This window comes from Engraulis encrasicolus, chromosome 11 (genome assembly GCF_034702125.1).
Source record: "Engraulis encrasicolus isolate BLACKSEA-1 chromosome 11, IST_EnEncr_1.0, whole genome shotgun sequence".
NCBI classification, from domain to species: Eukaryota; Metazoa; Chordata; class Actinopteri; order Clupeiformes; family Engraulidae; genus Engraulis; species Engraulis encrasicolus.
In genome coordinates, this window is record NC_085867.1 from 48,662,746 (window position 1) to 48,675,897 (window position 13,152).

At 51.0% G+C, this 13,152-nt stretch overlaps 1 protein-coding gene across 1 annotated transcript in view; it reads right to left on the reverse strand.

The window, feature by feature from the left end:
• Nucleotides 1-2,325: 2,325 nt before the first annotated feature.
• igsf9a (immunoglobulin superfamily, member 9a) overlaps nucleotides 2,326-13,152 on the reverse strand; it is a 100,311-nt gene continuing 89,484 nt past the window's right edge. The window contains exons 19-21 of the mRNA XM_063209757.1: nucleotides 8,731-12,555; nucleotides 5,992-6,218; nucleotides 2,326-2,543 (exon numbers count right to left, since the gene is read on the reverse strand). Of these exons, the coding sequence (XP_063065827.1) occupies nucleotides 2,419-2,543; nucleotides 5,992-6,218; nucleotides 8,731-12,555 (4,177 nt within the window). The 3' untranslated portion in view covers nucleotides 2,326-2,418. The remainder of the gene's footprint in view (nucleotides 2,544-5,991; nucleotides 6,219-8,730; nucleotides 12,556-13,152) is intronic.

Here is a 13,152-nt window from a genome sequence, read left to right on the forward strand (position 1 = left end):
CTTGCTCTAGCTCTGCAATCAGTCACCATCCCCCTGCAATCAGGTCCTCCAGGAGAGGAGAGGGGCGTGTGGCCTGTTGGCCTGAATGACAGTGATGCCAGACGTGTCAAGTCACGGTGCGGTCCACTTAACTTGACCCATGGCATGCTGGCTACACAGTCAAATCTGCAGTGCTAATTCAACACAGAGAGTGTTGAATTGAACTGAATGACAGTGCTAATTCAACACAGAGAGTGTCGTATTTAACTGAATGACAGTGATGACAGACGTGTCAAGTCGTGGTGCGGTCCACTTAACTTGACCCATGCTGGCTACAGAGTCAAATCTGCAGTGCTAATTCAACACAGAGAGTGTCGAATTTAACACATTTGTAGTTAGTGCTACACTTTAGTGCGTGTAGGCCTGAATGACAGTGATGACAGACGTGTCAAGTCGCGGTGCGGTCCACTTAACTGGACCCATGCTCAGGGCCACTGACAGCTTTTACCAGGCCCAGAACAAAGCCATTTGAAAGCCCCCCCAACCAATACATACAATTACAATGTAATGTGGAATAAATTCTGGGCCTTCTCTTTCCCTGGGGCCGGGACAATTGACCCCTTTGTCCCCCCCTTGTCGACTTCCCCTTGAGCCCATGCTGACCAACAAAGTCAAATCTGCAGTGTTAGTTCAACACTGAGAGTGTCTGATTTAACACATTTGTAGTTAGTGTAGTGTAGTTGTAGTTAGGGGTGAAATTAACACTGAGTAGTTGATTGACTTGTGTTTTTGTAGGCACAACAACAGGGTTGGGTTATGTCTCATTTCTTTCTTTTTTTTGTGTGGAGGCCTTTGCTCATCTTTTTTTTCGATAGGATGGTGAAGAGAGAGAGAGAGAGAGAGAGAGAGAGAGAGAGAGAGAGAGAGAGAGAGAGAGAGAGAGAGAGAGAGAGAGAGAGAGAGAGAGGGAGGTATTGGGGTAGAGAGAGATGGGGAAGCATTAGGAAATGAATGACACAGGTCAGATTTGAACCTGGGTCTCCAAGGTCAATGTAGCCCACAATTGATCAGGTGTATGAGCACACTGCACCACAACAACAACAACCCCCTCTTTCTCCCTTTCTTTCCTTTTCCTTTCTTTCTTTCACTTCATCCATTCTGTCCATCTTTCCACCCAGGACTGATCCCATGGTCAGTCATGGGTACGCGGTTAAGGCGTCAGACTTGTATCCCAAAAGGTTGCATCTCACACCCATCCTCCTCCATGACTGAGGTACCCTGATCATGGTACCGTCCCGCTGCACTGCTCCCTTCGGGCGCCATTTGGGGGGGCTGGCCCCCCCCCCTTGCACAGGTGAAGCTTTAATGCAATTTCATTGTGTGAAGTGAGCACTGTGTGCTGTAGAGTGCTGTGTCACAATGACAATGGGAGTTGGAGTTTCCCTGGTGGGCTTTTCATTTTCACTTCAGCTGTTTTTTTGAAGGTGGAACAGCCTCCCTCATAGGTTGTGATGTTGATTCCGATCAGTCCAAATCCCCACACAGGAATCGAGTGTCACACACATCTGTCAATTGTTTTGTTTTGAATCCAGCTCCTCTGTTATTTGGTTATATATGGTTATATGGTTAACACCACATTACGGTAGGTCATGACCGCTCTGAACTTCTCAACAAGACACCACATTACGGCAGGCCAGTGTTTCTCAAAGTGGGGCGCAAGCCCCCCTGGGGGGGGGGTTGAGAACCACTGTGGTAGGCCATGACCGCTCTGAACTTCTCAACAAGTGGAGAACACTTTCACAGCTACATACGTATGTCTGCTTGGCCGTGACCAATCACATCTGTCCATTTTCAATACCGCCGTCATTATGACGGCACGCCAGAACATTACATAAGGTCATGACCCCTCTGAACGCTGGAAGGTTCATCCACTCTCCTCAACAAGTGGAAAAAAGCACTTACACAGTCTCACAATTTCGCCCGCTTCGCCGAGACCAATCGGAAGTGTCTTTTTTTTGTGTGTGTGTTGTTGCAGACTGTAATTTTCCGTCGCTCCGGGGAACAACATTTAATCATTAATAAGCACCACCAGAGATAAGATGGACACAAAGAGATAATGACACGCAGCAAAAAAAAGATGAGCGCGATAAAAATCACATAGAAGAGAAAAGTGACTGTTGGGGGAAGGGGAGAGAGAGAGAGAGAGAGAGAGAGAGAGAGAGAGAGAGAGAGAGAGAGAGAGGGAGAGAGAGAGAGATAATGGGTGGAAAATCAGTGTGGTAGAAGAGAGGAGAGGAGAGGAGAGGAGAGGAGGAAAGGAGAGGAAGGGAGGAGGTAGATGACTGGATGTGGACTGGTGCTGAGCTGAGCGGCGAAGAAAGGAGTGGAGCGGAGATGAGATGAGATGAGGTGAGATGAGTTGAGGAGCTATTGGGTCTGTCAGAAGAGAACTGCCTCCTCTGTCTCATGCGGGTGGCGGTGATGGTGGGGGGGCAGTCCAGCAGCAGCAGACGGGGAGAGGAGACTCCCACCTGGCTTAAGCAGTTTGATGGACGGGAACATGCCTGGAGCCACACACACATAGGACAGATAGACAGACACACACGCACACACACACACACACACACACACACACACACACACACACACACGCACACGCACACACACACACATGCAGTACACAGGGATTAAAGCAAAAAAAAGTCATCTGACTGAACTTTTTTTACCGGTTAGGCACCCGATCGAGTATCACTCCGTAACCCAACGAAAACCAATGTAGCCAGGCTCTGCCCTCATAACGAAACATACACTGGTTTTATGCAAGGAACGGTGCCAGAGCCAACACTAGGCATAGGCAGACAGGGCAGTCGCCTAGAGCGGAATAGGCCTATGTCTTGAGGGCGCCAGTAAAACCAAAAAGTGCCACAAAATCAGAACTTCAACCAACATTAAACTTTACACTTCACATTAACAATGAATATTCATTATACACTCAGTAGGCCTATATACACACTCAGTATGAATGTACCTGTAGGTACTAGATCAGATGTGCTCAATTAGATGTAGGCCTACAATGCTATGTTTACAGATGCCAATTTCTAAATACAAGAAAAAGGAAAGAGGGAAAGGGGCAGGCCTAGGCCACCAGATTGACTAGAAATGGCCGAGAATGGAGGGATAATGGATACTATATCAGACTGCAAACATTGAACTGCAATTTGGTTCATGTTTTGGTTATTTCCTCTTATATCTACCCATTATTTATGAATTGTTCACAACATTATGCAGAATGGATTCACAATGAGTGTTGCTTCAAAATGGTCTAGCTGATATCATAGAATTATTGAGTTGGAATTGCAATGCGTTGATACAGTGATCCCATTATGGGTTTTTTTTTTAGTAGTAGGCTATATTTTTCTTTCCCATCAGAATGGGCAAACACTGTTCTGGTGAAAGCACTGGTGCGCATTGCTTGCAGTATTTCTGACATTTAAAAAAATAATTCACTGGTCATAGCAATCAGAGGGAGAAAACTAGTTGTTGGTTATTTTGTATGTTTTTCACTATTCATCCTGTAGTCTACCTCTTGTGTTCTACCGTTTTGAAAACCTATGGCTACCGGTACTTTTTTGCTTCTTGATGTGCGGTGCCAGGCACACGCTTACCATTGATTTAAAAAACGTCCCCGATTCCTACACGCACTCGTGTTCTCTCCTACAAGCGGACACGACACAGTCACAGACATACGTCTATCGTTTAACAAAAGTAACACACTTTCCCAAGCTTGTCGCGCAACTTTCCACTCGAATCAAGACAAACCACCCACCCATCAGTCCTGAGTGCGCAGTGCGCAAATAACTGAACTGAAACGACGCGTATAGTCCGAGAAGGTGGGCACAGACGTTTAGCCACTCAAAAACAAGCACATACACAACTGTTGCTGCACACTACTCCAGTTAGCAAAAATAGCATCACACAACAAGCCTTGAAAGTGAAAGAAACACCGAAACGGCATTTATTGACCATGAGTCCACCCATCAGAACACTGTTTCCCAGAGCAAGACGTGGCATAAAATATTGGCTCTGCCAGGGATATCCTCCGTGACCCCTGTAAAATGCAACCCATTTTTTAACTTATTTCTTAAATATATATCGGCAACAACAAAGTTAATATGCTATGATTACAAATGAGACTGTACATTATCCGTTGTCAGAAAGACAACTAGAGCTAGTTCTACACGTAGCCAGTCAAACGCGCTAAACTTTGAGGATGAAAGGCATGGTATTACGCATGGCATATCCTAGCTAGCTGCCAATGATAGCCGTCCCATTAGAGCTATGAATAATGTTAGTAAAAGTCACAATGCTTAAAAGGCAACCCCTTCATGAAAAGGACATCATGCGCAGTCGAAGTAAACTATTCATTTTTTTCTAACTATCCGCCACGGCAGGTGCAATGATAATGGAAACATACGTGTGTCCTACCTTCTTCAAGCTATGCATTCCATGCATATGCATTATTAGCCCATATTGGAATATCAGTCCAACTCATTTAATGATTGTCATTTCATGGCACTTTAAACATAGTATTACACTTATTTTCTTTTCTGCCATCAGCAACAATGTTGGCTATTTGTTTTTTTAATCTCTCGCGCTGCGCCGCAACCTTGCTGACCGCTCGTGTACTTTTTGTTGTTGTTTTGGAACACGGAAGAAAAGGGGATGGCTCAAAACTACTGAGTGAATCTGTTGTATGACACCACCGGTGATGGCGCGTGTATAACTAAATCCGTACACCAAACACACCTCTCCTTCCCTTCTCAGGAGTGCTCTCGATTTGAGTTCAGTTGGAAAGTAAAAATTTTAAATTAATTGACATGAATTATAAAGACGGAAATCCGTCCAAACGAAAATCCAGTTGACGGAAATCCGTCATAGCGACGGAAAACTTTAATCCCTGCTATAGGGAGAGAGAAAGAGAGAGAGAGACAGAAATGTCACGATGCTGGCCGTCAACTTCATCTCCATAAACAAACTTTACATTCCCCTTCCACACTTACCTTTCCCTTCAGCACTGCGAGACAAAAAAGAGCTATTTCAAGAAAGCCAGTGGGAGATTCTATGGGTATTCTTAGTAAAAAAAAAAAAAACTCCTTTCCCCTTCACGGTTCAATAGGAGCCCCTGGGCACCCAGCTGCCTGAACAGAGAGAGGGGACTGCAGAAGAATGGCAGAGGAAGGGAAGTGGGGATTCTCCAATGCGATGAGTGCTACAGGCAGGCCTCTCTCTCTCTCTCTGTCTGCAGTGCTGGGGGATGGCTTGAATCAGCAGTTGAACAGTGCCTGTCTGCCTGCATGCCTGCCTGCCAGCCTTAATGCATATTTTGCTGATCATAATTCAGGCAGTGATACACTACCGTCTGACACCCACTGCTTCAGCTACGCTACAGCAAGTAGTCTTAGTGGAAAAAGTTTAGGCGACGATGATAGCAACACCAAGGATTGCCAATCATAGTGGTAGCAGTAGCACCAGTAGTAGTAGTAGTAGTAATAATAATCATTAATAATATTAATAATAAACATGTGTTGAGTACTATATAATGTAATTGTGTAATATAATCATTATTGTGATTATTATTATTGTTACTATTGCTACTACTACTAGTAGTACTACGACTACAACTACTAATATTATCACATTAAGCCATTGATGCCTGATGTTGGCCCTGGCGCCTGGAGCTGCATTACGCAACATTCAGGCTCATGAGATTTGAGACAACTTTATTAAAAATCTCTGTTTGTTTGAGATGAATGAACACATTCTAATGAAAGATGAAAGTCTGAGTGTTTAAGTGCAACTTAGTGCACATTTCTACAGTATGTGCTTCAGAAGCTGAGATATTTAGGTTTTTATAGGCTGAGGGCAGCTTTTCTTAAAAAGGGCTTAGGCATTTTTTGCAGGTGCCTTAGGCATCAATGGGTTAAGTTAGTAATGTATCTCCAGGGCCCTTACCTCCTCCGTCCTCCTCTCCTCCCCCTCCTCCTCCTCCTCCTGCTGCTTTGTTCGGGTCTCCATTGGTCCTGTAGGAGTGTCTCCTCCAGTCGGCCTCCTCCTCCTCCTCCTCCTCCTTCCCCAGGCTCCGCTGCTGCCCCTGGGCTGGCTTCAGGTAGACAGGCCTCATGGACACGTACTGGGAGGAGTCCCACTCGTAGCTCTCGTCCACCGAGCTGTTACGCCGTCTGGTAACGGGGGGAGCAACAGTAGTCAGGGCAAGAGCAAAGCAAATTACTTTCTGAGTTCCCGCAATTACGGGAACAGGGTACAGGGCCCTCCGTATTGGATGTGGGGGCCCTATTGTGACCTTGGCAGGCCGTATGGGGGGCCCCATAAGTGTCAGCACAGCACAGCACAGCACAGCGCCGGATGAGTCAGAGGCAGATTGGATGAGGACATGGAGGATGCAGAGGGCATAGACAGAAAAACACACACCCACACAAACAAACAAACACAAACACAAACACAAACTGACTCACTGGAAACAAAGTTCTACAGGTGTGGGCATACTTTGTTTTTTTACTTTTACAGCAGGTAGGGTCAGTCATAATACCGAGAAAATACAAACAAACAGTCTCGTCGTTATTCATTTTATCGGTATTATTTAGTGTTGCACCGATACCGATACCAGTATCGGTGGATCGGTGGATCGGCACTAAAATGGTGGTATCGGTATCGGCGAGTACCAACAATTAGGGCACCGATACCATTTACAGGTGTTTGTATGACACTTAAACAGCCTTGGAATTAATTATTTCATAGAGGTATTTAAAAAGTATAAAAAGTTTTGCTGGATTCACTTTGTATTCACAAAGGTAGGCAGCAGCCTGACAAAGCCATGCAATGATTTTACATCCAAGTAGTATGCACTACAGCACATTTCAAATAGGGTGGTATCGGTATAGTATCGGTATCGGCCGATACTGCACAGCCAGGTATAGGGTATTGGTATCGGGGCCAAAAAATGGTATCGTGCAACACTAGTATTATTATTATTATGTGGAAGTGGTAATGCGACAGCATATGGCAGCGGTGTTGCCATATGTTTATTTAATCAAATGACGAGCTGGTGGCAATGCTAAGCAAAAACCAGAACTAACTTGAGAGCAAGAAATGCAGCAGTTATTTGCCTTAGATCTTCAATGTATAAGGGACTTGTTCCAGACAAAATGAAAAATACATACAGTATATAGAAAAGAGGAAGGAAATGTACGTGGCAGAGAGAGAGAGAGAGAGAGAGAGAGAGAGAGAGAGAGAGAGAGAGAGAGAGAGAGAGAGAGAGAGAGAGAGAGAGAAAGAAAAAGGAAAGGAAAAGGAAAAGAAAAAGAAAAATATATGGACAAGAAGAGAGATAGAGTGTATTCAGAGACAGTGAGGAAAGACAGAAGGCTAGACAAAGGGGCTGTACTGTATATAGACAGAGGGGTGGTATCTACAGAGGGGTTGTGTATAGACAGAGGGGTTGTGTAGACAGAGGAGTTGTATAGACAGAAGGGTGGCATAGACACTAGACAGAGCAGTTGTATAAACAGAGGGGTTGTATAGACAGAGGAGTTGTATAGACAGAGGAGTTGTATAGACAGAGGAGTTGTATAGACAGAGGGGTTGTGTATAGATAGAGGGGTTGTTGTATCTCTTGTACTCTTTTGTCAAGACTGTATTGATCAGGTGCAGATTGTCATTGTCAATGTGGCTGCTCAGGAGAGGCTTTGAAATGAGAGAGAGAGAGAGAGAGAGAGAGAGAGAGAGAGAGAGAGAGAGAGAGAGAGAGAGAGAGAGAGAGAGAGAGAGAGAGAGAGAGAGAGAGAGAGAGAGAAGATAGAGAGAGAGAAGATAGAGAGGAAGATGGAGTGAGAGTATAGCGTGTTTGAGAGAGAGAGGACAGATAGAGGAAGTCAGTCAGGTCAGGAAATAGAGAGAGAGAGAGAGAGAGAGAGAGAGAGAGAGAGAGAGAGAGAGAGAGAGAGAGAGAGAGAGAGATGGAGAGATGGAGAAACAGAGTGTAAGGAAGAGGGAGACAGACAGAGGAAATGAGTCATGCCAGCAAGAGAGAGAGAGAGGTAGAGAGAGGTAGAGAGAGAGAGGGGGGGGGAGAGAGAGAGAGAAAGGGGGGAGAGAGAGAGAGGTAGAGGGAGAGAGAGAGAGAGGTAGAGAGAGAGAGAGAGAGAGAGAGAGAGAGAGAGGTAGAGAGAGAGGGAGGGAGAGAGAGAGAGAGAGAGAGGGGGAGAAAGAGGGAGAGAGAGAGAGAGAAATGAAACAGAGAAAGAGAAAGAGAAACACAGCAACAGAGAAACAAAAAGGCAGAGGGAATAAAAAAAAAGATGTAGTGAGTGTCAGTGAATGAATGTGGCTACTGTATGAATAGGCTACTGTATGATTGAATGTGTGTGTGTGTGTGCGTGTGTGTGCGCGCATGTGTGTGTGTGTGTGCGTGTGTGTGTGTGTGTGTGTGTGTGTGCCAGGGATGGAAATAAGCACCCGTCCACCTGCCAATGACGGGTAAATTTCAGTGGTGACTGGTACATTTTTCAACCCACCAGTCACTTTTACTGGTAAAAGTGGCTAGTGACTAGTAGATTTTAAAATCTACCTGCCACATTGACTGGTGGGAAAAAAAAATAAGTTCCACCCCTGGTGTATGCGTGTGTGAGTGTGTGTGTGTGTGTGTGCGCGTGTGTGCGTGTGTGTGAGTCTGACCTGTCCTGGGGGGCCTTGTCCTCCTGCTCGCTGTCCTCGGTGGTCTCGGGGGAGCTGGTGAGGGGGGGGCTGAGGCTGCTGGGGGGGTCCAGGCTCCCGCGCCCACTGCTGCTCTGGCTGGCGTAGCTTCGGTAGCTGCCCTCCGACTCGGCCACGCCGGCGGCGTTGTTGTTGTTGTAGCGGTACGCCCGGATCTCAGCATCCACCTCCTCGTGGTGGTGCTCGTCTCCTCTCTCCTCCTCCTCCTCCTCCTTCCTCCGTACGACCCCCACCATCAGCACCTCCTCTCCCGGCCTCCTTCTGCCCTGCTCCTCCTCCACCACCCGACCCGAGCTGCTGTGCCATGTGTCGGGCTGCCAGGCGGCGTACGGCTCCCCTAAACTACTGGGGGGCCTCAGCAGAAGTGCAGACGAGTTCCCTTGCCTCCCTCTGTCGGGCAGAGAGAGCGCTCGCGCTTGCGCTGGCGGGGAGAGACTCCGCTCAGCTAGGTGGCGCCGTTGTTGCGGTCTGCCCAGGGTGGAGGAGCTGGTGTTGGGAGGTTGGGAGGGTCCTCTGGTGGCGGCGGCTGGTGGTGGTGGTGGTGGGGGGGACTTGGCCCTGTCTGGGGAGACATAGTGAGGGGGGGAGATTGCTTGGTCAGGAACGGGGTGCCTGTTGGGTGTGGTGGGGTGCCCTCTATCGAGTGGACTTGTTGTTGTGGGTGTGGGTGTTGTGTGAGATGGTAGGCCTTGGTGCCCTGTAAAGTCCCGTGGCAATGTGGTCGACTGGTGGTGACGCTGAAAAGGGATACGCCCCTCAGTGGGTTGAGGGTTCGGGGTGTGAGATGGTAGGCCTTGGCGTCCTGTAAAGTCCCGTGGCAATGTGGTCGACTGGTGGTGGTGACGCTGCTGCTGATTAGGGGTACGCCCCCCAGTGGGTTGAGGGTTTGGGGTGGTGGCCCTGTGAAGGGCGTCTGCTGGACTCTTCCTGCCAAGGGTGTTCTGTGATGACACCGGTGAGTGATGGACACTGACAGGTCCTCCTCCCCTGGAGTGAGGAGGACGTGGGCTCATCTCCCTGCTGTTGTTGTTGTGGTGGGAGGGATCCCCTCCTCCATTTCCACCACTGCCGCCACCACCGCCGCCGCCTCTCCTGACGTTCTCGTACTCGTGCTCGTGCTGGGCTGGCGGAGAGGATAACGAGGAGGAGGGGGACCCAGAGATCTCGTTCATGCTGAGGGAGTGGATCCAGGCTTCGGGCGTCAGGAACTCGCCGTCCTTCCTGCTGCGCCAATCCAGGCTGTTGGTGCCCTTCGGCCCCGCCCCTGCCCCTGCCCCGGCCCCGGCCCAGCCCTGTGGCCCAAGGCTGCCTGTCTTCCTCAAATCCGGCCGCTGCTGGGCGTCCCGACTGTGAGACAGTGTCCGGCTGGACTGGCTCTTGCTGCCACTGCTGCCTATTGGCCTGTGCGGTGACACCGTGCCACCACCGTGTGTCGTCCCTCCTCCTCCCCGCCGCGGCGTCCTGTGCAGAGTCTGTGTGTCTGGGTGGTGATGTGCATGCTGCTGCCTCTCTCGCTCTCTGCTTCTCGATTGGTCTCCGTCTCGGCGGCGCCCCAGCGTGTGCGCCCCTCGGCCAGGTGTGGAGTCCGCGGGGCGGCGCCGCTCCTCAATCTCGGGGCCGTCTACACTCATCTCCACAAAAGTGCAGTCGACCGCGTTAGGATGACTGCGGGCGGCGGGACCACCACCACTCCTCTCCTCTCCCTGCCTCTCCCTCTCCCTCTCCTCCTCCTCCTCCTCATCTCTGGCTCCCTTCTTCTTCCTACTCCTCCTCTGAGTTCCGGAATGCTCTAATGCTGTCACGGTGGACGTGTCGTCTGCGCCGTCCTGATAGGTGTGTCGGTGGTGTGATGACCCTGGTGCTGCCGACGCCGCCACCACTGAGAGCCGGTCTGGAGAGACGCACCCGCGTCGCAGTGCCTCCAGATGCTCCCGCCGAGGGCTCTCTCTCTCTGGGTAAAGCGCGGGCCCAGCGACCCCTGCGGTCCCGGCGCCTGCCACCAGGGGGGAGCGTTTGCTGGATCGCTGGCTGTCTGACCTCACCCAGTGCCTGTCTGCTGCATCCTGGGGTGGAGATGCTGTAGAGGGAAGAGGATGTGGTGCTGGTGCTGATGCTGGTGGTGGGGTGTGGACTTGAACCAGGTGGGTGGGGGAGGCCATAGGGGCGGCCTCCCACAGCACGCAGGAGGAGGGCCGAGTGCTGCTGCGGCCCGAGGCTACTCCGGGTCCGGGCGAGTAGCACCCTCTGCTGGTCTGGTGGTGGGGGTGGGGGTGATGATGATGATGCGACAGGGATGTGGCGGCTCCTCCCCCGCCGTGTCCGTGGCGCGTCTTCCAGACCAGCTCTGGCTCCTCCTGGGCCTCCAGATCGTCCTCCACTCCCCACTGCTGCTGTTGCTGCAGCTGCGTCTGAAGCTGGTGCTGATGATGGGGATGCTGATGCTGATGCTGCTGCTGATGATGATGCGGATGGTGGTGCTGAACTTGCTGTTCCTGATGGTGCTGATGAGGATGCTGCTGTTGAAGATGATGGTGGTGGTCCTGATGCTGCTGCTGCTGCTGATGCCAATATTGGGAGCCCTCTCTGTCTCCATCTCTGTCCATCGGCACCGCCACCGAGTGCCTGTCGGTGGCGTACTTCCTCAGCTCCCTCTCCAGGGCCTCACGTTCCCGGGCCAGCGTCAGGCACCTGCTCAGGTTGCCGCGCTCCCGCTCGTGCTCCATCTGCAGCACCAGGAGGCTGGCCGAGCTCGGACCCCCGTCCCCGTCCCCGTCGTCCGCATCATCAGGACTTCCACCACCACCAGCACCACCACCACCACCGACACGCTTCAGGGAGGCGTACCCAGCGCTGCCCCCCAGGTGGTGCCCAGGTCTCTCTCCCTCCTCCAGGTAGGCTTGTGGGTCGTGAGAGCATACGTCCACGGACGTGCCACCGCTGCTGCTGTTGGTGGTGCACTCTGAGAGCAGGCTGGAACGTTCTGGAAGCTCGGCGACGGAGTGCGTGTGCGCGAGGTGGTCCTGGGGGAAGTAGTGGCCCTGCAGTGACAGGTGCTTGGCCATGACCCGCGCCGCGGCCGAGTGCGAAGACGAGGGCGGGAGGTCTACGGAGAGCACGAACGGGGCGTCCATGTCGTCCCTGTTCTGCTGCCTCCGGTGGTCCCTCCTGTCTTCTCTGTGCGAACGTAGCGAGTAGGACTTCTGAATACCTCCACAGATACCACTACTACCATCACCATCACCACCACCTCCAGCAAAGCTCCTGCTATGGGACTGCTGCAGCTGGGAGAAGTCTGACTGCAGGCTCCTCCTGACGGGCGTACTGCGAGAGAGGCTGCTGCTGCAGCAACTGGAGCTGGAGCCCGGGAGCTGCGTGAGGGGCTTCAGGGAGAAGCGGCCGTCGGGGCCCCGCGAGATGAGCTCCAGGGGGGAGAGGGTCAAGAGCTCCTGCATCTCACCTCCACTCCCACGTCCACTGCCACCACCACCACCACCACCACCGCCTCGACTGCCACCCCTGCCCCTGCTCAGGCTGCTCTCGGGCAGGGGGAGGTTACGAGGTCGTGGCTGCTGGTGGTGGTGCCCCCTCTGCTGGCTGTGGGGGTAGTTGCTCTGGCTGGAACGCTCATAGGTGGAGCGGTTGGAAGGGGAAGAGGCGGAGTCGGTGGTGGAGGAAGAGGAGGAGGATGTGGAGGAGGAGGAGGGTGAGTGGGGGGAGGAGGAAGAGGGAGGAGGGAGGAGTTTGTGTTTCAGCACACTGTCTGGACTGCCACCAGCCGCACTTGCTCTGAAGAGGGAGACACACACAGACACAGGCACACACAGACACACACAAAGAAAGGGGTTACATATACGCTAGTTATAGCGCTATTCATCTACTGTATAGTTAGCCTGGCTCTCATGCAGACCCTTTGTGCTTCGTGCATCTTCGTTAAACTTTGTGAGCTCGCACGAGGGTCTGGAAATCTTAAGACGAGCTTAGACCAGATATTTTACAGCCTGTCCAATCAGAATTGAGGGGCGGGATCGTGGGGCGGGGTATATACACAAGTCACAAGTGGTTGAAGTAGTACGTGATTCAAAAAAAGCCACGTGAATTCTCCAATCAGGTTCGAGCTGCTTTGAACACACCTGTGCCTTTCCAGAGCTAAGCGATTGACAATGTTCCAGATGGTTGGTAACAACCATCGTGTGAGAACCAGGTTACTGTATAGAGCTTGAAAGTCCTGCCCCTTAGTTCCGCATTTCACGGGACCTAAGCTGACCATCTAACAACATGGTAGCGAGTAAATATCTTCTGATCTCAGTCATTATATGCGCTGGGCTACAAATATGCTGTTTAAGAGGCTAGATAAAGATTTTTCATGCAGAAGTATCAATGTTT